Source organism: Macrobrachium nipponense, chromosome 1, assembly GCF_015104395.2.
Source record: "Macrobrachium nipponense isolate FS-2020 chromosome 1, ASM1510439v2, whole genome shotgun sequence".
Classification (NCBI taxonomy): domain Eukaryota; kingdom Metazoa; phylum Arthropoda; class Malacostraca; order Decapoda; family Palaemonidae; genus Macrobrachium; species Macrobrachium nipponense.
Window position 1 is genome coordinate 62,525,039 of NC_087200.1, and position 26,325 is coordinate 62,551,363.

The 26,325-nt window shown below is 38.1% G+C and overlaps 1 protein-coding gene across 2 annotated transcripts in view; it reads left to right on the plus strand.

The window, feature by feature from the left end:
* Window positions 1-363: 363 nt before the first annotated feature.
* LOC135219351 (uncharacterized) overlaps window positions 364-26,325 on the plus strand; it is a 63,711-nt gene continuing 37,749 nt past the window's right edge. Inside the window, exon 1 of one of the 2 annotated variants that reach the window (XM_064256035.1) lies at window positions 364-723. Coding sequence is in view for 1 of the 2 variants with exons in the window: in XM_064256034.1 (XP_064112104.1) it covers window positions 717-723 (7 nt within the window). In the remaining variant the exon portion in view is untranslated. The remainder of the gene's footprint in view (window positions 724-26,325) is intronic. The other variant, XM_064256034.1, reaches the window with a different exon arrangement.

A 26,325-nucleotide genomic window follows, 5' to 3' on the forward strand; every position in this document is an offset into this window, starting at 1 on the left:
GCAGCGCCTAAAAGAATATAAGTCTAGTCGAAGATGTTGCACTCACATCATACCGGTATTTACGCACGCATGAACATACTCTTAGACCTCGCGCGCGGGCACGTACACACACACACACACACACACACACCCATACAACACGACTTAAAGGGTCCACAATGATTCCCCCTAGAGTAGCGTTAAAGACTATGTAGAGTTTAAAGGGGTACATGAATCCTTCATTGCCAAAGTAGGGAAGAAGAATTCGGCAAACACAAGTGACAGCTGACCCCCTCCCCACCCCACAAGTTTGGCCGAGCATTCTCCTCCAACCTGTTTTCTAGGAACGGAGCTACATTTGCACTACAACACAGACATCAACAACCGAGAGGGACTGTCCCACAGAGAGAGAGAGAGAGAGAGAGAGAAGAGAGAGAGAGAGAGAGAGAGAGGCCTTATGCAATACTCATGAAAACAGTTAGTGGCGAGGTGTTGGTGGCAGACTGCAGAGTGGCAACTGGTTGGTGTTCGTGTGATGGCTGGGGTCCCTCCTTCCTTGCATTGCCTGGGAGGTGGTGAGGTGTTGCGTATGCACAAGTTTTTCTTCTTCCATGAAGAGTAACAGACAAACGTCCACCATTCATCGACGCACGGCGTCCTGCAAGGGGTCCACTTTTCATCCAACTCATCCCGTTCCCAACACTGCGCTGGCTGCATACTCTGGGAAATAGACAAACATGGAAGGTAAGAGGAACTCTTGCGCTTTCATCTTAGAGTACACGCGCGATTTTGTCTTCTTTGCTCTTAGGACGATGTCCATGGAGAGGTGTTTGTATTACATTGACATCCAAGTGTGGAAATAAACATTGCAGATGTGACTGTGGTTTGCTCTTTTCGAAATTCTGACATTTTGATAGGCCGTTATTTTTGTTTACTTAATCCACATGTTATTTTCCTTGATAGTAGTACCGAAAACACTTAAGGTTTATACAAACGACGTTATTATTATTATTATTATTATTATTATTATTATTATTATTATTATTATTATTATTATTAAGTGGGGACATCGTAAAAATTGAAAAGCTCGTTCTTACCTAATATATGTTACGTCGATGATTTAGTGGATTTTAATAATAATAATAATAAAAATGATAATAACAATTATTATTATTATTATTATTATTATTATTATTATTATTATATACTTTTTAATATTATTACCGGTTCATTTACTCATGAAATTTAGAAAGTAGATTGTTGAATGTGTTAGATAAACATGACTTATACATATACAATCTGTATATGTATTTTAATTATTGTTTACGTTAATGTGCACAGGCTGTGTGCTCCTCTGGCCTCTCCAATTAATAGCAGCTTTATGCACAATTACCATAAAATCTCAACCCTTTCTTCCTTTCACTTTTTAATTTATTTTTCTTCCTTAATCTTTGGGTTGCTTTTGTAATCTTTAAAGAAATTTACACTCTGATATCATAGCTGTATGACGCAACTTTTAGACCTAATCTCTGAGCGTTAGAATTTGTGGCACTTATTACTTTTATTTTCTGACCGTAATCTGATTTGGAGTTACGGTAAACTCTTTTAACGATTCTTTTGCATTTTCCATTTTATCTCTCTCTCTCTCTCTCTCTCTCTCTCTCTCTCTCTCTCTCTCTCTCTCTCAAACTAACAATCGTATTCTCTTTCCAGTGTCTTAGCGAGTGGTGGGTATCGCTCATTAATTAGACTCAGTGAGTTTTTTCCATTTTCTTTCATCAGTTGACTTTGAATTTACAGATTAAATGATTGTTATATAATCATCCATGCTTCCACCTTGATGAAATTCATTAAGTCCATATGGCCTTTTGATTTCAGCCCCGAAGCAAATTATTTTATATCAGTTAAGGAGATTATAGTAGAAAAGAGAAAGGTCATATATTTCGACTGAACTGGACGCCGTAGTTCAGTAAAAAGCTGTCATTATATTTTTCTTTTATAAAGTTTCTTGTAGTTTTATAGAACCCCTAGATTACTGCAAGCAGTATATTAACATTATATTAACTGTATTTTGTACCGTATTTCTCTTCTGATTCTATCCGTGCGAAGGTATTTACGCAAGGAAATATAATAATTCTCTTGATCATTTATACAATGTAGAGATCCAACCACCGTTGAGTACTACTGGCTAGTATCCTAGGCCTAGCGCCTGCATTTAGTAAAACAAACGCCATGAAAACCATATCGGTTCTGTTAAAATATTCTCCCCCACCAGATACCACTTTCAGAATAAGTGGAGGGAGATTTTGGAAGTCGGTCCAGCGGCTGGACCTCGTCAATAAGTGTTATTGCAACCTTGTGGGTGTGACGTGTGCGGTAATGGGTCACGGTGGCTTCCAAAAACCACCAGAATTGAGTTAGATATCGTTGATTTTTATGACATTTCTTGCAACTCATAGTTAATTAACAATTGAAATGCCATTAGAAGCAAAACGACGTTGATTTCTGCTTTGAATACATAAAGACATTATCTTTATCTAACTCCATTTGTTCCGAGAAGACTCGAACCTTCGCATTCCAGATTTGTAAGCTAGTATTGCACCAGCAGCGGTTTTCTGCCATGCCACTAGGTTAGGTTGGGTTAGTGTAGGTTCTTTGCATAATTTGGGTGTGCGAAACATAATGAGATTATTTTCAAGACGATTCTGTGGTTAGTTGTTGAGATATGGGCGTCCCACTTTTTTCAAGGAAAGGTCTTGGTACTCGGTTACATTTCGGGAAAATGCTGCTCGGTGAATGAGAAAGGGACCCCAGCCACTTACCTGAATGAACCATCACTTTTCTCATGCCGCCGTTGCTGCACTGTGGTTGCAGAAATCGACCTTTGTTGGGAACTTGTATTTTATATGGATATTTATTTTGTTGTTGAGTGTGGCTTCACTCCATGTCAAGACTACTAGGTGTAGGCTTCTCTCGCATTTTGGCAAGCTGTACCTTTATCCAAGTTTCACTTATTCAGAGTCATCTGGTTTGTTTTGAAATGCAAAAGTTGTGGAGTGTTATTATAATTCGGAGGTATATACAAACTTTATGTTTGTATAAAATGAAAAGTGCATAGATTGTGAGATTTTCTCATGCACTCTATTTCATTTTACAGTGTTAGGAGCATTCTCGGAACTTCCGCTATTAGTGAGCCAATGATTGTCTTCTCTTCGTCAGTATCGTCAGTGAGGATTCTTCTCTCTTTACCCAGTAGTACTGTTGCAGCTGGATGACCCATAACGTCACGCGTTGTTTTGGTCTTTGTTTCCTTTTTTGGTGGCTGTAATGTCTTGAGAGTCAGCTAGTACAGGTGACCACCACTTCCCGCAATCCTACTGACATGACTGGAATGACGATGTGTGCATATTTGACTATGACCTTTACCCTGTTGTTGTGCCCTTGCAGTGCCTTTACAATATGAATTCTTTTAGAGTTTTCAGAGTTCCTAGATATTTTCTAATCCACCTCAGGATTCTTGATGTTTTTTTGTTCCTGGAAGACTTTTGACTGCAGCCAAAATCCCTTGTCGATCATGTTCCACCTGGGTACCTGTCTTAGCAATGGGCGTCTCAGTAGCAGCTGCTGCTGACCAACAGGTCCTCTCAGCTTTAGCGATAAGATAGGAACAAAAAGTGATTAGGGGAAAATGAATTATGGGCTTCTCCTTCATTGATCTTCTCTTTTTTCCTCAATTTCATCCTCTGACTTTCTCGCCATCTTCAGTCTTTGCTGGCATAAAAGCTGTTTAAGACGAGGAGGATTTCGATCCTTTACCAGGTTATTCTAAGGGATGCTTTATATGCATCTCTTCCTCTGTAGAAAAATCACCAGTCCTTTCTCCCTCTGAGATTGAAACACGAAAGTGGTTTTAACTGTTGGCAGGGACACTTGTAGGGGTTGTACCTCTTAATTTCTCATGTAATCTTATCATTCAGGCATTTTAGATTCGTTAAATTGCAGTCTCGAATCTTCTTCCCATTACTTGGTTCTCATTTTTGCCATGCTGGATCAGTTACCAGATAACTAGGCTATAACTTATAATACCACTCTTCTCTGGGATCATCACTGATCCTGAGCACCTAGACTCCATCATAGGCGCTAGGAGTTCCTAGGCTAGAGGTTTGAAGAATCTCCAGACTTAGGTCTGTTTTTGGGACTAATCCAGTGTTGTTAGCTCTGATTATTGTTTCTCCAGTTATTGCTGTTTTGCGCTGGTCCATGGGTATTGGTATTGGGACCATCCTACAAAAAATTTTCCATCCACGATGGGGCTTAACTTATTGTGCATATTCATCACTTATGAAAGTGTGTGCCCTAGTCCTGCCTGTGTTTGTGTGGTATGCATGCCCATACTGGCTGTGCTTGCGTTTTTTTACACCGTTCATATCTGCCACAGCCTGTGCACCACCAGTCATTTTGGCATTTATCATTCATCACTGTATTTGGTTGCCAGACCAACTGACTCAGACATTGCCATTCAGCTTGCTGTGAATTTCCAGCATCGTCGAGGTAACTCTTGTTGTCCTGTGGATGTTCGAGTACATCTGCTTCTGTTCGTCATTTGTTCCTGTTGTTGTAGGTCATTATCATCCACCCCAAAATTTTTAAATTAACTCATATTTGGCGATGGTTTTGCCTATCATGATACCCAGTCAGTGGGAAAGTCCCAGGGTGTGGTTCTGGTTTACAATTTGCCCATTTCCAGTATAACTAAGGCAACTCCTGTAGGTGTTGGATATGCATACATTTTCCTCGTATGCAGAAAATTTCCTCGTCACAAAGAATCAATGTCATGGAAATGGCCCATTACTTTTCCACCATGAAACCTACTACATTCTGGGTGATGCAATTGGTGGCATAATCCAATGGTAACAGGTATTTGAGTTAGGTCCAGTGAACATTGCCACTTAGTGTCTGCCTCGGCTCCAGTTTTTGATATCTGATGAATGAGTATTTGTTCTTTCCCTTCTTTTAGTGATTAGTCAACTGGCTCTCATGAGGGGCAGTCTTTAGAGAGCCTTTTATTTAATGAAAAGGCTCATTGCTCCCTTTCACATACTTCCTATTACTCTTGTACATGGTAGACTATGGACAGCGTTAGTGTTTTGAACAGTTTTTCTTTTATTGAATATACTCATTTCTCTTACAAGAAGAATTTTCATTGTAGCAGTAACTCTATCACTTCAAGCTATAGTGATTTCAGTGTAGCTGATGAGACCTTGGTATTTGTCGCTCTCGTTACTCTTGTGGAAGCCACAGGTCAGCTTGGAGTGCCAGCTTTGTCATGGAGCTTTTTTTTTTAGATTGCTCATGAGTGACTATCTTTTTTAGAAGGAAAGTACATTCATTCATTTTTCTTTTAAGATTTATGTACCAGAGATAAGTCTCTATAAATAACACCTTCTGTGACCAATAGCAATCATCCTTGAGTCAGGTGTATCTTGACTTCTTAGTTTGTTTGATTTATGACAGTTTGTGATGAATATTTTTTTTTTAAATACTTCTACTGAAAATTAATTGGTTACCTCGTGCTGCTATACTGTAAACGAGCTTAGATTACAGGCATTTTAAAGATCATTCAAATGTAGTATGTTAGCGAAGCACCACCTGGTGGAAGCTGATTAGTATCCAACATAGTTGTTTTCTGAAATCATGAAGCGACCTCCCAGCGGCGTTTCTCAAAACACCAATTTGTAAAAATGACGTCACATTGCTTCATCAAAATACTGTCACGATGGCAAGAAAAACAGCTGGCGTCTCGTCTAGTCCGGCGTAAAATTTGGCTGCTGAGTGCCCTACGTATACGTAGAAAGGCGCCAGACAGGGGACGTGGTCAGGAGATGCGACCTTTAGAGGGGATCTTTCCTAGATAGTGAACCCTAAGGGTTTCAACCCGGTATGTATCCTCCACCTTTGCGGCGTGTTTAGTACAAGTCCTTTGGGGACGGCCTTCAAAACATAGACAAAAGGCTGTAAATATCATAAAGATATTTATGATATTTACAGCCCCAAGAAATATGTCCTGGATAACGACCCCGGAGCTTTGCTGAGGGTCACTATCAAGGAAAGATCCTTTAAATGAAATAAGTCATTAAAATGACAAGGGATTGAAAAACGACTCTCCAGATGCTTCGTCTCCACCTTCTTTCATTTGATGAGCATTACCACCTGCCTTGGCTGTTATGGAAGATAAGCATGATTGTGAATGGTTATCATAACGCAGTGCCACGCTAAGCACAAACGTCTGAGGTTTGGATAACCGTTGAAGAATTAACGGTGTTTAATCATACGTCAAACATTATATATATTAATTATATTTTTTTTTTTTTTTTTTTTTTTTTTTTTCTTTTTTTTTTATTATATATATATATATATAAGATATTATAGATATATATATATATATACATATATATATATATATATATATATATATATAATATAATATATAGATATATATCATATATATATTATATAATGACTGAACTCCACCTGAAGTTCTGACTTAGATGATAAAGAAGACTCCTTCGGCTATTTTTTAAAAGGAAACTTGTTATTATCTTCATTTTTCGTTTTGTTGGTCCTCTATTCATTCATGAGGACGCCTTGAAGATCTAAAATCCGCTCGAACTTCTTATGACAAATGCACTACAACAAATATCAGAAAAAAACCACAATCATTCGAAAGTCTTTCCACCAACAAATGTCCCGAAGTGGAAAATTCTTCCGTAATGTTCACGATAGTCAGCCCAGAGACGGGACACGTCAAATCCTCATGCAAATAGCGTATTGTCTATCTATGTCATGTCTCTGTAAGTGCCACATTAATATGGAAACGGGTGTACCAGTGTGTCTCACCTTCTTCTTCCTCATAACCACATTACTCCTGGTTTCTCCTCACATGCGCCTTACTTGGTGATATAATGAAATTATCATCCGGTGTGCTACAGACTTGCTCCCAAGGTGAATGGCAAATGGTCGAGGCAAGGACCCGCGCTGGCCCCCAGCTGGGCAGCAAAACCTTACCGAACTTGATACGATTTTCTTCGTTTCATCTAAGACTGATAGGAGGGGGGTGGGTGGGTATATAGTACATTGCTTCTTCCAAGTCGTCACTTTATGTCTGAACGACACATCGAAGTCCCCATCATTCGCTCTGATCTCTCTAATACAGAACAATTTAACTTATTGACTGAACATTACCAAAACATTATTCATCAGACAACTCTCAGTTCATTCGTTTGTGATTTGCATACCGCTAGAAATAAAAAAAATAAGAGAAAGGCTTTGTGGTGATGTGTAGCAATGCGTCATTAGGGAAGAGAAAAGAAGTAATTAACTCCGGTCTTTTTGTATGAGGTGGAAAATCTGGTTCAAAAAAAAAAAAAAAAAAAAAAAACACAGGTTATAGGACCATAATTATCTGCCATGTTAGATGTAATATCTGCCATGTAATTTAACACGTGTTTGGTATACCATGCATTTCGTACTGGTGCCAAGATGATGCTACTGTCAGGCAGGGCACTTTTCCGGCACTCTTTAATGTTTATCTTATCATCTCTTGCGACGAAATCGTGCCCAGTAGTTTAAATCGACGCAGACTAGGACGGAAATGCTCAACAGGCTCTTGACATTGAGTTGACTTACGAAACCTGGGCTGTAAAACCAAGCACTGGGATCGAAAGGTGGTGCTTGGATGAAACCCGCATTGGCATTGAGAAGTAATAGTTGAAGAGGTTGGACAGCAAAGCTGAAGAAAGGAAGTGGAATGTGGGTAAAGTAACAGGTTACACAGTGGATGAAGATAATGACCGAAGGGACAATGCACACACCCTTCAGTAATGCCTGCATTGCACCATATGAGGTGCACTGACAGCACTACTCCCCTTTCGGCCATTCGTCATTAGTTTTGCCGTAAAGAATCAAATTCTGCAGCTGCTTTTTGGCATTCCTTTTGAAAATATTCGTTAGTTCGGATGCGAGGACTGAAGTTCGGTGACTGCCTTTTGATATTAATTTGGCTGAATCGTTCTAAAGTTTGCAACTGTCTTTTGGAATGATGTTTTTGTAACTTTCAAAATTTTATTATTGTCCTTCATAGTACTTTGCTAACTGGTTTTAAATTGTGCGAGTGTTTCAAATGATTTTATTTCCTATGACTGTCTTTGGATTAGACGTTAATCTAAAATGCTCAGAATTTTTTGTCTGCCTTTCTAGATTAGCTTTTCTAAATAGCTCAAATCTTACACCTTCGTTTTTACATTAGGTTTGGCTAAATGGTAAAGATTTCACAACTGCCATTTGCCATTAGTAAACCAAATTATTCAAATTTTAAACATTTGTTCAGCAAAGGGGTCAAAATTTTACAGTTGCCTTTCGACATCAGTTAGCTTAAAATGGTTCGGCATCTTGTGGCCGTCTTTTGACATCAATTTGACTAAACGGCTCTGGCTTCGGGTATTCCCTTTTAGAATTACTTTGAATGGAGGGTGATATATTTTGCAGCTGATCTCCGAGATGAATTTTGCTGTAAATTCAGCATTTTGCTAATGTGTTGTGCTAAGTATTGCCACTTTCATTTTATATTAGTTAAGCCAAAGGGTTCTAAGTTGGCTACGAGGTTCTAAATTTTGAAACTTCCTTTTGACATTAATTTGGTTGAAGGGCTCAACATTTTACAACTGTCTTTTCATATTGGTTTGCCTGCGAGGCCCAACATTTTGTGATTACTTTTTAACATTATTTTCGCAATTGTCTTTTCTCATTAGTCTGGCGACGAGGTTACAAATTTCGCGACTATCTTTAACACTGGTTTGAATTCAAAGTTGAATAATTTGCAACAAAACTTTGAGAGGTTCCATAGAAAAAAAATGCTCGCCCAACACAGCCTCAAACTATGGCATCCCGTAGGAGGGTAGTGCCGTCGGTGCACCACGTGCGACACACTGTAGACATTACTTAAAGTGCTTTGCAGCGTACCTTCGACCCCGAGCTGCAATCCCTTTCGTTCCTTTTACTGTACCTCCTTTCATATTTTCTTTCTTCCATCTTACTTTCCAGCCTTCCCTAACAATTGGTTCATAGTGCAACTGCTTGGAGGTTTTCCGCCTGTTACACCTTTCAGACCATTTTTCCTTCAATTTCTGCTTCAGCGTTGAATGCCTTCATGGGTCCCAGTGCTTGGCCTTTGGCCTCAGTTCTGTACTCAGCTTAGTTCGAGTCAAGCTATGGGAATGCAAGCTGTATCTTCGCACGGCTCTTCCATCTACTTTACTAAATCGATTTCGAAAACTTTATTGATGTAGTTTACCGCACGAACAGTAGCGAAGGTGAGGCGGACAATGGTAAATGCTTGTGGGCTCCATTGACTCCTTTCGCCGTAGCAACAACAAAGTGAGGGCAACATTTGAAATGAAGTATTAAAAACTAAAATAAATACGGCCTGTTTTTCTTTCCCCCTTACATTCTTCTATCCTTACTTAGGCAGGTCTAAACCCCACAATTTTCGCTTACTCGGGGAGTAAGCCTACTTTGCTGTTGTTGTTGTTGTTGTTATTTGGGGGGTTAAAAAAGCCCCATGGCAAAGTCGAAAAACTGCTGAAAAAGGTGTTTCGCGTTGAGTTAAAGATACAGGAATTATAGGATAGGATATTTATGATTGATATTCCTAGAATGAAAATATTAAAAATAAATAATGTGCTTGTTAAACAGTACAGAACAATTATATCTGGTAAGATAAAGCGTATTTACTTAAATGTTTGTTAGTGAAACAACGGTCTATTTTACCGCAGATTTCACCCAATCCCCCTTCCAGGTTAGACAAGGACACTGGGGACTCTTCTATTGGTCTCTACGTTATATTACATTTCACGGGTTGAATAAATTGCTAATGTGCAATTGTGTACAGCTCATTAAGGATGAGTTTAACAAAAATCTGCTGGAATTGAGCTTAAAACTCTAAGGTTCAGAAATACATGAGCTGGATCTTTAAACATTTAAAACAAGGCGTGATCCGACCTCCAGCTTACTCGGGGAGTGGGTAAAAAGGTCAAATAGAGCGTTGTTTCACCAACGAAAATTAGAATAAGTACGCTATATTTTATTAGAAAAAATTGCACTGTACTGTTTAACATGAACATTATTTAATTTTTACCTTTTCATTCGAATAAATACGTCATAAATATCCTATCCAAAAATTCTTGTAACTTTACCTAAAAGGGAAATATTTTTCAGACCTTTCTAAGCTCTTCTACAACCTTTCCCACCCCCCAATAACAAAAACAAAGTAGTTTGTGGGCTTACTCCCAGAGTAAGCGAAACTAATGAAGATGATGAGCAGACTGTTGATGATACAATAACTAAGATCTTAGACCAAGCAGATATTGTTGCCGCCTCTCTGATAGTACAAGTGAGAGGAGTTTGTTTGGATACGAAGATGGAACCGGTTGGGGGAGGGGGAGGGAGAATAGGGGGTGGGGGTTTGTCAGCCAGGCCCAGTTGTCTTGGTTGGAGGTGGTGGCGATAAAAATGCATTCTGAAATCAATCTCTGATAAACAGAATAAATGCGAAAGAAGTAATATGAAATGATTAGAATTGTGATTCTTGCTTTTGTTATTAGTATCATCTTTACTCCTGCATTGTTAGTATTATGATTATCAGCCTTCCCCATATTCCTTGTTCTTCCTCATTGTAAATATTCGTGCTTCCATCTATTTTGATGTTTTCCTTGACACTTTTATCTGTCGCCAGACTGTAATCAAATTGAACCACATCACTCAAATATATTATGAAAGTGAGTGACCTTCATCTGATTCGGTATGTAAAGAAAAAAAAAATCATCAAAAACATCAGAACGTAAAGAAAAAACATCTTGATGTCATTCTGAAAGCAAAAATATCAAATATCTTGCATCCTGAACGACTAACTAAAAACTCATTTTGAACATTTGTCGTTTTTCCTCCGACAATGAAGCAGAACTGTCTGCAAAAAATATAACGTTTTAATCTTCAGTGATAAGTCCAGGTGAGAAGAAGTTGGGGTTTCGTGAATTGAAGTCTATAGTGGTGGGACAGCTATTTTTGAAATACCACGTGACTGCACCGTAGAGTTTCTTCCTTTTTTCCCACACTGTGAATCTACTTCGTGGCCTTTGGAAGTTAAGAATTTTTTTTTCTTTTTTTATTTACCGTTTTTCGCTTACTCGGGGAGTAAGCCTACAAAATGATCTTTTGTTGTTGTTTTGGGGGTAGGAAAGGTCTCTGGAAGAACCTTAAAAGGTCTCAAAAAGGTGTTTCGCTTTGAGTTAAAGATACAGGAATTTTAGGATAGGATATTTATGATTTATTTATTAGAATGAAAATGTAAACAATGAATAATGTGCATGTGAAACAGTACAGAACAATTATCTCTAATAAAATATCGCGTATTTATTTTAATTTTCGTTGGTGAAAACAGGCTCTACTTGACTGTAGATTTTAGCATGTTATAATTTACGTTAAAAGTTAGGAATATAATGTGTAAAACTTATGCATGCGGGGAAAATACTTGCAAGCGTCCAGAGTAAGCTGGAGGTTAGATCATGCCTCGTTTTAATTTACCATTTTTTTCTTGGTAAATACACTAATGTTATCTTACATTAGTTACGACAAGCAGCTAAAATAGTTTTATTTATCATTACTATTCAGAGATGGAATTAAATGCGAACAATTTGAATCTTATTAAACAATGATGATTTTCATGCCAGTCATAATATAGATAGCGGTTGCTCCAGCTATCTTGCCTACACCAGTTTACCCTAATTACGGGTTCCTAGTTGGACGAGTGGTTTACGTGCTCGCCTGCCGATTCGGCAGCCCCGAATTCGATTCCTCGCTCTGACAACGTGGAGAATTTGTTTCTGGTGATTGGCATTTCATTTCTCGATACAATGTGGTTCGCGTCCCACAATAAGCTGTAGTTCCCGTTGCTAGGTAACCAATTGGTTCCTGGCCTCGTCAAAATATCAAATCCTTCGGGCTCAGCCCTAGGAGAGCTGTTAATCAGCTCAATGGTCTGGTTGAATTAAGATATACTTAACCCTGATTACGTCCCGTGGTTTTATGTTTCCTACTTTTACACACCAACAGCAGCTTATCGTTCGTGAGTAGTTTTACTGGCGTTGTTGTCGAACAGCTCCAAGGTCTGCTGCTTTTTATGCTACGATTGCCAGACAGACACCGTCGGAATTTCAAGCAGATCACAGCTTTGCTACAAACGCACTCAAGAGGAAGATAATACAGCTTACCAGTAAACTTTAAGTGAGAAAGTTCAGATTCTCTCTCTCTCTCCGCAAAAATATAATGTTAATGACGATAAGCCAGATAGGATGAATGGTAACGTCATAAAGTCTTTATGATAGCAACAGGCTTCTTATCACATGCAATTAAAAAAATCAAGAGCGGACAAAGAAACAAGTCTCACACACTGGTGCGTGCGCACACACACGCGCATGCGCACATCAAAATAAACCTTCACGATGAAAAAAACAGTAGATTAAATACGGAAATGCAGCTCACTCCATTTTCTAACTTGAAATTAATAAACCAAGAGGAAAATACGTGGTTCGTCCGTTCGCGTATACGTGTCAATATTCTAATTTTTTTATTTTTTATTTGCCACGGGTCATTACTACGGATGCAAATTACTTTGCAAAGTCATTGGCCTTCCTGTCGCGTTTTATACATATATCAGGATACTTTATTGATTATAGTGATAACTTCGCCGAAACCTTTGAATGGAGACTGTTCAGTGTCCATCCCTTCCTGCCACTTATAGGAGAACCTCTCACGTCTCAAGATTGCGGCTTTATCCAAGAGAAAGGCTCAAACTAAAGGACATCAAGCTGTCAATCAGCAGAGCCACGTGCCGACAGCCCAGCACGAATCCAGGACCCATACTAGTATGAGTAATTACGAGGTAGCCGAAACCTGTCTCTCCGAACATGTGATACTACTGAGCCAACTGTCGTTTGATTGTTTACACACACACACACACACACACACACACACACACACACACACATATATAATATATATATATCTATATATATATATAATATATATATATATATATATATACATTACAGGGAGTATTCTTATAAGATATAGCAGCCTCCGTCATATTTTCATCTTCAGCGGATGAATAAAATGAAGCTTCAGAAAACCCCCATGCAATCAAATGCTTCGTTGATTCAGAAAGCAAATCAGCAGCACATCGGCCCCGTGCGCAAACTTTGGCACTCACCTCTTGCTTCCATGCGCACTCAGTTTCTATGTATGAAACAGTTCATGTTCATTGCCTCTATCTTTTTTTTCGCTGATCTGTAAGGTGTACATTTCGTTTCAGTAAAGGAGGCTTGGCTTAAAAGCCCCTTCACGTGTTATTTCTTTCGTTTCTATAGAAAATGCTAATTTTTCAGTCTATAACTTCCCCTAATTATTGTTAAGATATACTTTCTAATTTATTTCCCTACATGTATAATTTTTTTACCATATTCTGGACCTTCTCCAATACTGTGTCATCAGGAAACACCAAACGATTCTACACCGTCCGTGACATTCTTAGTTTTCCGTAGAAGAAAACTATTGAGATAGCCATTTGCCTGTCTGTCCGCCCTCAGGTCTTAAAAACTACACAGGGTAGAGAGCTGCAACTTTTTATGTTGATCTCCCACCCTCCAATCATCAAACATACCAAATTGCGTCCACTAGCCCCAGCAGTTTTTATTCTATTCAAGGTTAAAGTTAACCATGAGCGTGCGTCTGGCAACACTATAGGTGCCGACAACACAAGCCGCCACCGGGCCATGACTGAAAGTTTCATGGTCCGCGGTTGAGAGTTTCATACAGAATTACAATCTTCACAGGAAACTTGATTGCGCCGTAGAAACTTCGATTCATTTTTGACTAGTTTCTTAACGTTACAACTTTGCATCTACAGCTGCAGCCATCACGGCACAACACATCCTTTTACCCTCGACTTCTTGAACCAACCAGTGATTTCACATTCAAGCGTTTAAAGGCAAAAGGGTCGGTCACCTCCATGAAGATTTCAAATCGCTCTTAACAAATCCCCTACACATCAGACGTCTCCGAAAAGCTCAACATGACATCACCTTGACCCATTCAGTCATATAGTAGACGTAGGCTTTCGCTTGGTTCATGTTTGCCGCCTTATTGAATAGACCCTCCTTCTCTAAGCCAAGACTGCGGTGGCTTATTTGAGAGTGGAGGTGGCAACCTTTCACGTGGCCCTTACCCCCATGGGTATGAATAACAGAACACTTATCTTTCAGTAAATCATGTTTAGTAGCAAAAATTTCCTTAGTTAGTTAATAGATTATTTCAACAACAGCAACAACTATGTATATAACTACCAAAAACAATATCGACAGTAATAACTACTACTACTGTGTATAGTATATACTATGTTTGCATACGTATATAAATATTGATATATCTGTACCATATGTGTGTACATGTTACATACACACAGACAGACAGGCACACACACACACACACACACACACACACACACACATATGTATAATATATATATATATATATATATATATATATATATATATATAATTCGAGCTACAAATGTCCTTTAATATCTAATTCGCTCTACCTCGGAATTGATATATTTTTCATATATGTACCGAAGGAGAATTTTTAGTTGATAATAATTTCGTCCCCCTGGGATCGAACCACTGTCCAGTGGACAGGAAACGAAATCAGGAACGGACAGTGACGCTGATTTCGTTTCTCGTCCACTAGACGGGGGTTCGATTCCATGGGGGGACGAAATTATTATCAACTAAAAATTCCCCTTGGTATATATATGAAAATATATAAATTCCGAGGTAGAGCGAATTAGATATTAAAGGACATTTGTAGCTCGAATGATTTATATGAATCACGGTGATGTGATAAGTATTCATATATATATATATATATATATATATATATATATATATATATAGTATATATAGAGAGAGAGAGAGAGAGAGAGAGAGAGAGAGAGAGAGAGAGAGAGAGAGAGAGAGAGAGAGCATTGTCTTTCTGGAAGAATTATGACTACGAATCAAAGTCCCGCTATATAGCTTACCCTTATGCTTTGATTGAAGAAATAAAGCCGAAATGTAATGTTTGTACTTATCATTGATTTATTGGGCATTCTAAATGCCTTATTCTAAAATATAGTTAAAGAATTAAATCTTTAGACCGATGTTTAGACGAAGGACGATATCCCAGAAGACCCATGATTGTTTGAACTGAGAGAGAGAGAGAGAGAGAGAGAGAGAGAGAGAGAGAGAGAGAACGATTTCGATGGAAAGACTTCTCTTCTTTCTCCTATGCCAGTCACTGAGATTGATGTGGTAAGAATACTTTGAACAGTTTTTGTTTTTTTACTTTAATATTTATTTTAGCCCAAAGGATGATCTTTCCATTTCCATTATTGACTTCATTGCCTGCATTTTTCCTTGATCTTGTCTCTTTTCTAACCCTTGCCCCTAATTACTCTTCGGTGACCCTCGGAAGCCAAGTTGCATACAAAACCATCGCTTTGTATTCACCAAGAGAGAGCGCATCTACTTCGGCATTCAGACATATTTACTGATTTATTGATACATTCATCTATTCATTCAGCCAGTTGTTCATTTGAGCTTCATTTATTCACTAGCTCATAATTCATGGGTTTGTTTACTCGTTCGAGTCTTTCGTCACTAATATGGGACTAGTTTCAAGGGACTACTTTCTCTCGCGCACGGTCGTGCTCTCGCGTCGGGCATTTGGCTTTCATTCGGAGGCCGTTGGGATGGGATAATCAAGATCCTTTTCTATCTCAAGAGTCAGACCCTGCACCATGTATTCCAGGAAAACAAAGAGAGAACAGAGGTAAGCAAGCAATCAGGCTGACTTCCGAAGCAAGGGGGAGGTAGTGGGACACGAGCGAAGGAAAGAATTTTAGCCCTTTCATGTCCAACTGACGTAATAGTACGTAAAAATACTCTATCCCCTATCTATCCAACTGACGTAGCGGTACGTAAAATTTGCCGAAATTTTTCGTACGTGTGGTAGGGGAATTTTTATTTTTTTTTATTTTCGGACAAGTAGCGATTTCCATAGGCTAGATCATACCTTGGACCGTGTATCTCGGGTATCAATACGCCAGCAAAGTAGTTTCTGTACTGCGCATGCTCAAATCCCTGGCGTAGTAAAATTCTCACAATGAAATCAGCTGATCGCACCTACACTTCCCTCTCAGTGACCCCAAAGCCATTTTTCTTAAATCTCCCTTTATTCTTCAACTTTTCCTCTACAATTTCGTATATTTACAAAGTAATTTCTATGAAAAATAACCGAGATAGGGCTCTTCAAAAAATTGTTTTTCTAGCAATAATTGTTGACAACGGTAAAAAAATTTTTCGTTTCGATCAATTTATAACGTAAAAATAAAACTGTTGCCGTATGCAGAGCCATTTTTCTTTACCTTCCCTTTATTCTTCAACGTTTCCTCTACATTTTCGTATATTTACAAAGGAATTTCAATGAAAAATAACCGAGATAGGGCTCTTAAAAAAAAACAAAAATTAGCGATAATTCTCACTATGCGCCGGGTGGAGCGCTATGTTTCTTACCTCTTTTCTATCGATTTTTTCACCGGCTGGACTTATTCGTTTTCCATTTATTTATATGTCGATATTTCGCGAATTTTATTAGCTTTCTCATAATAAATAATTCATTCGCCTGACTTTCATAGTTTTTGGGTTAGGAACGAAAATATAAAAAAAGTAAAGATTTTTTTGTTTTTTTGTTAAATAACTCACATTTTTTCGTATTTAGAGGGCTGGGACTCTTATTCTGACTATTCCACCATACAATACTAACATTTAGGAAAAAAAAAAGGACAGCAAAATGAACGTTGTTGGCATAAAATTTTTATTTTTGCAGAATTTTCAAAATGATAACTTTTTCACACTGTCGAGCGCTCCCAGACACCTCGGATATCTGGGGACACAGTACCAAAACAAAGCGGATATGAAAGAGTTAAATTTTCAGCTTCCAGTTCCAGAGAATGTTGAGAGATTTCTACCTTACGACTCAGATATAATTCTATTGCATTAGATGCCTTCCTTTTTTAGTTAAAATGGTAATGTTATGAGGAACTTAACATTTTAACTTGAAGAATTCAGTATATTTAATGACGTGATAGTTACAGGGCGAAAATACAAACATTGATACGCATTTACACACATAGACGTTAAGGTATGTATAATAACTTGGCTGCTAGAGAACACTGGTCTAAATCTTCTACCTCTTTATGATTAGTTCTGTAATCACACAGACGCACGCGTACGACCTAAGTTCGATTTATCGAAAATTCTGAAAGAATTGGGCATGTTATGGTATAACCACGGACCAGTGTCGAACTAGGCATTAAATAGGGTACTCCCGGGTGATCAGTCAATTGTGGTCGTTCACAATCTCATGCCATAGTAATTGCTGAGGACTGAAACAAATTTCAAATACACTCACTGTCAGAAGAAAAGTTTTAGGAGGAAACAAGTGTTTCCATTTTTCAGCAAGCCTCTGTGGATGCGGTTTCTGGCCCCCCACGTCCATTGCTTCGTTCCAACGGACGCTGGTGTCCAATCACGCATTGGTCGATCGGTGGGCCTCTTGCAATCCACGAACACTGCAGATGCAAGTCTGGCGTCCTACCACCGAACTGCAGTGCCTTCATAGACAGACGTATATATATATATATATATATATATATATATATATATATATATATATATATATATATATATATATATATATATATATATATATATATATATTATATAATATATATATATATATATAGAGATATATATATATATATATATATATATTATATATATATATTATATATAATTATATATATATATATATATATATATATATATATATATATATGCGCCACGCATGTGAGTGTGCTTGAGTAAATCGAAAACTGCAGGGCAGAGAAATATAATGTTAGTGAATGTTAATGGTAGAATATGGCATGGAAGTAGACGCCATAGGCCGATGACAATCCTTTGGTAAATGGCAACCCATTCTATGCTTCGCAGAGGTGAGAATGAATTTGATTCAAGGGGAAAACAAAGATAAAACAAGCTGTGCTATTGTGCTCAGTGATAATACTCGTGAAAAACCTGCATTGCCTACCTTTCGAAAACAACAGAGCTTTTGTGTCTTTCAAGTTAGTACATCTGCAGCATTGTTGGGCAATGCAGCCAAGAAAACATGTTAATTCAGCTGTTTATAAAACATGAGGGTAAATTCCGATTTGTCCTTGCCATACTTGAGCAAACCATGAAAGGTGCATGAGTTGTGGGTTTGATCAACATGCATCTTACGTCAAACATTAATTTTTTGTCTTGCGTCGCACCACGCTTTTTGGGGGGTTTTCTGAATCGCCCACTTCCTTTTTTACAATCTCATCGTACTGTTAAGGATGTCGTCTATTCTATATTACGTGGAACTTTGAATGTCCCGAGATATCTCAACTTTGCAACACATTAATATTCTAAAAACCGACTGTCAATGTCAGTGGACGGGAAGGTTAGTGGTTACTAGCTTCAGGAGAAAGACGCTGTGCTGGTATAAGGTCACCAGCAACCAGAACAACCATCTCTGCACTAATGAAGAAATGTCCGATTTTGATTTCAGTCATACCCAAACAAGCTTATTTTAATCTTTAATTGATTAAGTTAAGTATATCTAGTTTAACCAAATCGCTGAGCTGATTAACAGTTCTCCTATCCTAAGGCTGGCCCGAAGGATTAGATTTCTTTCATCATGGCTAGGAATCAGTTGGTTACATAGCAACGGGACCTACAACTTATCCTGGTATCCGAACCACATCATAATCGAGAAATGAATTTCTAATTACCAGAAAAATTCTTCTGGTCCCGCATTGGTGGCAGCGGGGAGCGAACTCGGGCTATCGAAATCATAGGCGGGTACGCAACCCGCTCGTCCAGTGAGGAACTTATTTTACCTCTGAACCACCATGGATGTTGTTGGCGTACTGTTTCTCTAACAACCAGTTAGTTGTTCTGATCTCTCCTTTGTTTACATGGCCACGGCTGCCTCCTTAATCAGAGAATAATATCGTCTAGACTCTACAACAATGGCATTTTCAAGACCTTCCACTTGATCAGCTGCATACTACCTGATAGTTTGAGGAAATTCTCTTAGACTCTTCACTGAGCGTGGTGTTAACTAACTGCTCAGAATGTGTGGAAGATTTCTGAATCGAATCCAGGTAAAGAAAGTCACAGGTGAAAAAGTCACAGAAAATAAGTCAGAAGAAATTAAGTCACAATAATCTTTGGTAGATAGTGACCCCTAACAAGGGCTTTAACTCTGTATGTATCTCCACTTTCACGGTGTGTTCAGTACAAGCCCCTTTGGGGATGACGGTAAAAACATAAACAAAAGACTGAATATCATTAAGATAATGAACCCCAAGAAATATTGTGAATTTTTCCCTGTGACTTTATTGCCGGCCATCATAAATTAATGTGACTTTTTTCTGTGACTTTTCACTTACTCGGCGAGTAAGCCTACAAACTACTTTCTTGTTGGGGGTAGGAAAGCCCTACGGTCTGAAAAAGGTGTTTTGCATTGAGTTAAAGATACAGGAATTTTAGGATAGGATATTTATGATTTATTTACTAGAATTAAAATGTTAAAAATAAATAATTTGCATGTTAAACAGTAGCGAACAATTTTTTCTAATTAAATATAGTATATATATTTTATTTTTCGTTGGTGAAACAAGGATGTATTGGGCCATAGATTTGAGCATGTTTTGATTTATTTGGTGTACTGAATTTAGGCTATGTTTCTGTTCGATTATTTTGTGTTTCCACTTCTAACTGACAGTATATGAAAGTGTTTCATTTGTGTCCTTATTTGATCCATGTTGTAGTGTAAGTAGTACTAAGTATGAGTATTATTTAAGAAGGCCACTTCACATTGAGAGTTGGGAATATAATGTTTACAACTTATGCTCGAGGGGAAAATCTTATGTGCGTTCCGAGTAAGCTGGAGGTCGCATCACGCCTTGTTTTCCTAGTCAAAATTTTTTACTTTTTTCCTGCGCAATTGTTTTCCTGTGACGTTATTACTGGGCCCCTTGAGTTTCAGTAGTTTTTTCCAGCCTGAATTCTTCTGCAGTTTATCCGAGCCAAGGTTCGTTCAAGGTCTAGTTGAATAAAAAGTCAAGGACAGATTTCTTTATGAATTCCTAATGAACAACGCCGTTTTATTAATACTATGTATTATTTCTCAACCTTTTCAGGGCCTTTGTTTCTTTGTTTACTTTTACTTTTTTGTGTTTTCTAGCCATGTTTTATCAGTTAATTCTATATATTCCGATCATGAATTTCATTTTCGCTTACTCGGAGAGTAAGCCATACAAACTACTTTGTTGTTGTTGTTGTTGGGGGGGTAGGAAAGGACTCTGGAAAAGCCTGAAGAGGTCTGGAAAAAGTGTTCCTTGTTGAGTTAAAGACAGGAGTTTTAGGATCGGATATTTATGATTTATTTATTAGTATGAAAATGTAAACAATAAATAATGTGCATGTTAAACACTACAGAACAGTTATTTCAAATATAATAAAGCGTATTTATTTTAGTTTTCGTTTGTGAAACAATGCACTATTTAACCGTAGATTTTAGCATGTGCCCCAAGTAAGCTTTAGGTCGGATCACGCCTTGACCCTCCATAATCTCCATTTAATGGGTATTAATTTCCCCGTTAACTAGTTCCACATTTAATTACTGATTGCAACAGAAATAAAAGAAAAAAGACTGCAAGGAGACAGGATTACTGACAAACTCCTTATCACTATTTATGATGTTATTTCAGGACAATATTTCTGACGTATAGGCTAACATGTCAATAAAGAGTTTTATTATAGGAATTCCGTCACCCTGAGGAGTGGGAATTACGAAAAAGGCGTGATCCAACCTCCAGCTTACTCGGGGTGCATGCTAAAATCTACGGACATATAGAGCGTTGTTTCACCGACGAAAATGAAGATAAGTACGCTATATTTTACTAGAAATAATTGTTCTGTACTATTTGACATGCACATCATTTAAGTTTTGACGTTTTTATTCTAATAAGTAAATCATAAATATCCTATCCTAAAATTCCTGTATTTCTAACTCAACGCGAAACACCTTTTTAGGGTTTCCTACGTCTACCCCAACCGCCCACCCCCACCCCAGTAAGAATAACAACAAAATAGTTTGTAGACGTACTCCCTGAGTAAGCGAAAATACGCCAGAAGAATTCTAGACGACACTTTAGGGTGCCACCACAATTAACAATAAACCGGTTAGCGTTAGAGATAGCTATACTGCACACAAAGACTTAATAAATTCGGGAGAACGTTGGATACTTCGTGAAGTCCTTCAGACAAATGTTAAGGTGCTTCGGACACTTGCGTGAAAAAAGTGTCAATTTTAACGAGTTTCGACTCTAGGCGACCGTTGCCAAACGTATGTGGAGATACGTTTTTTCATTGCGAGGTCTCATGGAACTGGTATGTACTGGACGCTCGAAACTAGACTCAAGGAGTTTTACAGTTTATAAATATATATATATATATATATATATATATATATATATATATATATATACTATATATATATATATATATTATATATATATATATATATATATATATATATATATATAAACTTATATAGACACGCGTATTTGTATGTATATATATATATTATAATATATATAATATATATATATATATATATATATATATATATATATATATATATATTATATAATATAAACATACAAAGTACGCGTGTCTATATAAGTCTATATATGATGAGTATGCGATTGATATTTCACATCTGAAATTAGAACGTTAGTCTACCCTGATAAAGCTAACGTTTCACTCCGAAAAAATGGCTACAATTGAAGATGGCACCAGTTGAAATCTGTTCAATTCTGTAATGGGGCCTCGTCCTTCATTATTATGTACTTACAAAGATAAAAGACCTCTCTCTCTCTCTCTCTCTCTCTCTCTCTCTCTCTCTCTCTCTCTCTCTCGTTTTTGAGCTCAGGATTTATTCGGGGGAAATAGGCATGAACTTCTTAAGATAAGCAACAGAATGGACGCTAATATCAAAATTATTTATTGATATTTCTCTGATAAAACAAGACATCCAAAGTTAAACCAACAAGAAGTAAAAGAAGAAGCAGAAGCCTGGATATCATCTTGAAATAATAAAGTAAATTGATAAAACGAAGAAGACGAAGAATGAAAAAGAAAACTAGAAGACTAGGATTAGCAGTAATAGCCAAACTGGCAGCAAACGAACTGAAGAGACGTACATGAGAAAAGTACAACAAAACAAGAATTAAATGCCTTAACAGCCTTTCTCGTTTATCTGCCACATGTACAACATTCTTGGTTGCATGAATGATAAGTAAAAAAAAAAGTATTATGTAAGCGTTAGCCTAGCATTATCTCGGCATTTGCGTCATGTTGTATCTCCGCAAAAGAGAAGAAAAACAATACAACTTCTGTTATCAAAACATTCGGTTCTCAGAAAGCATTACTCAACAACCCGCTCGCTCTTGTGTAATGTAGGAATGAAAGTCGGGGCATGCTCGAGGAGGCCGCTAAGACAGGGATGAACTACATAACAGCTCAAGGCAGCCCCAAATACGAAATGAACGAGCGAGAGAAGGAGGCGTTTCAAAGGCAAATCCCCAATATTACTACAGCGGAAAAGGGAAGGGAGTTCCGTTTCAAAGGCAAATCATCCCCCAATAGTTTCCGTACACCCAAGCAGAAGAAAGGGAAGCGGGTTTCAAAAAGGCAAAATCTCGAATATTACTACAGTGAGAAATGGAGCCGCTTCAAAGGCAAATCCCCAATAGTACTACAACGAGAGAGGGAGCCGTTTCAAGGACAAATCCAGACGATTACTACTACTACTATACTAAATAGCTCCAAAAATGATTGGTTCTCATCGGGCTGTCAAATCTTGCAGGAGGCGATTCAGAATCGTTGCAATCCTCACAGGTCAGCCCTTTTCTTCTTCTTCTTCTTGCGTCTTTGCATGCGGAGAGCAATCATGTAACCGGTGAAATTTAATGGTCAGTCAGCGCTTGGGGAGCAACCCGTTCTTATCCTTATGCCCAATGTCTGAAGGAGATGGATCCGTCTATCTTTTTCAAGAACTCACGGTTGAATGTGAGGGGAAATGTCTCAGACACAAGTTTGTGTTTGTGGTAACTTTTGACGGTGAGAGAGAGAGAGAGAGCAGCTGATATATCACAAATTAGCGTAGCAATTACTGAGGTCATCGACACCATAAATACTCTCTTCAGGAAATAAAAATAATAAGACTCTTGTCACGTAGCAACAACATAATCTTCATACATATTTATAAAGAGAGAAAGAGAGACTTCTCTCTTACTGGAGGATGTAACTTACATGACTTGTGAGATTCATAAATGAATAGGCAGGTAATTTATATTTAATATCTCTCCGTTTTTCTATTTTGACAGTCACATTGCTAGTACACCATAATTAAAAAAAAAAAATCTTGAATCCTTTAAAAACTGAAACTAAATACTGGTCCCAGGAAACCCTATAGGTAATTTTATGGGAAAAGGTCTCTCTCTCTCTCTCTCTCTCTCTCTCTCTCTCTCTCTCTCTCTCTCCAAACCTTAATCTAATAGCAAGATAGCGCAACTATTTGAAGGTTGACGAAGATATGTAATTTAGAACTGAATAGGAGAAATGATGCAAAGAGTAGAATTCAAAGAAGAAGAAGAAGAAAGAAGCAGGCGTTGCGTGTATGCACTTGAATGGCGGTGGCGAACACCAGACAGCAAGTTGTAAGTATATAGCCTTAGGGCCTTCATGAAGTGTGGCTCGGAATATATAGATTCCGTCATGCAACTGAGAGGATGCCCTATCATTCCTTCACCCTAGATAGAAAAAAATAAAAGACCCCATGAGAAAAAAAAAAAGGTCTCTCTTTGGTATGTGGATTGAGGTGTGTCTTCCGGTACTTTCATGTTATTTCTCCATTTTCCTTCGCGTTTTTTGCGAGGGCCGCTCTTCATGTGTTAAGCAACGCGTTTATCAGAGCAAGAAAATGAACCAGAGAAATGGTGGTGGCTGATTCATGCTCACTGCTGTTAAGAAAAAAAATTATTCAGCGACACAGTTGTTCTCTTGTTTTATAACTGGTTAAAGAAAATAAGTGGTAAAAAGATTAAGTACTTTATATGTGAGGTCATTAACACAATGATGGCAACAGAGAACAGTTAACAGCGAATAAAGCAAGCTGCAAAATGAGGCCCTAGACAACAGCTCGAGCTTTGAATCGAGTTGCATAGCTCGTTCTAGTTTTTCTGGTTTTAACTTTGAGTTTTCGGGGCATAAAGGGCATTAGTCTGAAGGATTTTATGACTTCTTTTTTTTTTTTGCTCTCTGGATATTGTGTCAGACATGCAGGACCAAAAAAAAAAATAAAAAAGAGAGAGAGAGAGAGAGAGAGAAAATCAAGAATATAAAGCCGACACGACGTAGTAGCCGGTCAGAAACGTTTGACTACAATGTAATCTTTAACATAACAGAACTTCATAGAAAAAGTTTATTCCAAATAATAGCATGTCCCAATTTTTACAGCCAATGAGGATATTAATGCTTTGCCTGAATATGGAAGCAGCTGTGCGCTGTAATGTTTTAACATAGAAATAATATGACTAATCAATTCAACTTGATATCAAATAAAGAACAGAAGACCGAGCTCCTCTGACGACAGAAACAACGAATGACTTTGCAAATATCCCGCCTCGGTAAGAAGCACTGAGAGCGTAAACCGGAGTCATGTTACGCAGGAAATCTTGAAACTTGCCTCAACATTCAGAATAGTTTGTTTGGCAAAACAGTTACCTTGTAGCCATGCTGGATAGGCTCAATTTATCCGGGATCGTCGTCGATCGAGAATAATTTAGCTGATATAAATTTATGCCAAAGCACTAATTACCATAAGACCATTTTGTGTGAAGAAAATTTTACCTGGATTTTCTTTTTCTTTTTTCATGGTTGCTATCCAGGTCCCTTTTTTTTTTTTTTTTTTTTGTTTTTTTTGGAGGGGGCGAATAAGGGTCCAATTTCTTTAATCCCCTTCCCAAGTCCCTTATGGTCTAAAACAAGGCAAGTTGGTCATTCCTTGGACCTTCAGATGTTACAAATTTGCACATCTACAGGAAACCAATAGGTACATGAGCTACCATATTGGATTTAGGTACAACTGCAGTTACAGTCTAAAAACCTTGTCAAAAGTTTTCAGTTCAGACCTTTTGAATTTAATTTGAGTGATGACTAACATGGTCAGCTATATGCCTTTTCTAGATCAACTTCGTAACTTACGGTAGAAACTGAATAGATTTGATCCCATTCGTGGTTACTCAAGCTACCAATAGTCGACGGTGTTTTATAGGCCTATCTTTTCTGACTATTTAGAACAATGTTCTTGAACCTTGGTGACATGATCGTCGGCCTGGAAACAGATGAAGCAATGCTTGTTATTTGATCTCCAATATGTTATGAGGTGACGTGAAGTTGCAGCCGATCTTGATGGAGAAGTTCAACAGCTCAGTTACTCATCCAGTCGGTGAGGTCTTAAGACTAAGAGATCGAACTTGGGTCATACAAACATTTACTGGTTAGCTATTTATTTTTTTGCTTGTATGGTGTTTTTACGTTGCATGGAACCAGTGGTTATTCAGCAACGGGACCAACGGCTTTACGTGACTTCCGAACCACGTCGAGAGTGAACCTCTATCACCAGAAATACACATCTCTCACTCCTCAATGGAATGGCCGAGAATCGAACCTGCGACCACCGAGGTGGGACGCAAACACCATCCCAACCACGCCACCGAGGCGCTAAGGTTAGCTATTTAGTGTCCCGCTGGGTCAACTTCTTGCGTTGCTCTTCCTCCAGCTCGGTTGACACTCTTAAGAGTTGTTCTGCTTATTCCACAATACCCGTTACTACCTACGACTTCAACCTTTCGTTTTCGTATAGTAGCCCGGACTCCATTCCTCACCTGACTAGTTTATTTCGACCTGAAAACTTCTGTCCTTTCACCGTATGAAAACAAGACCTTTTGCTTAGGCCAAGGATTAAGTATATCTCACA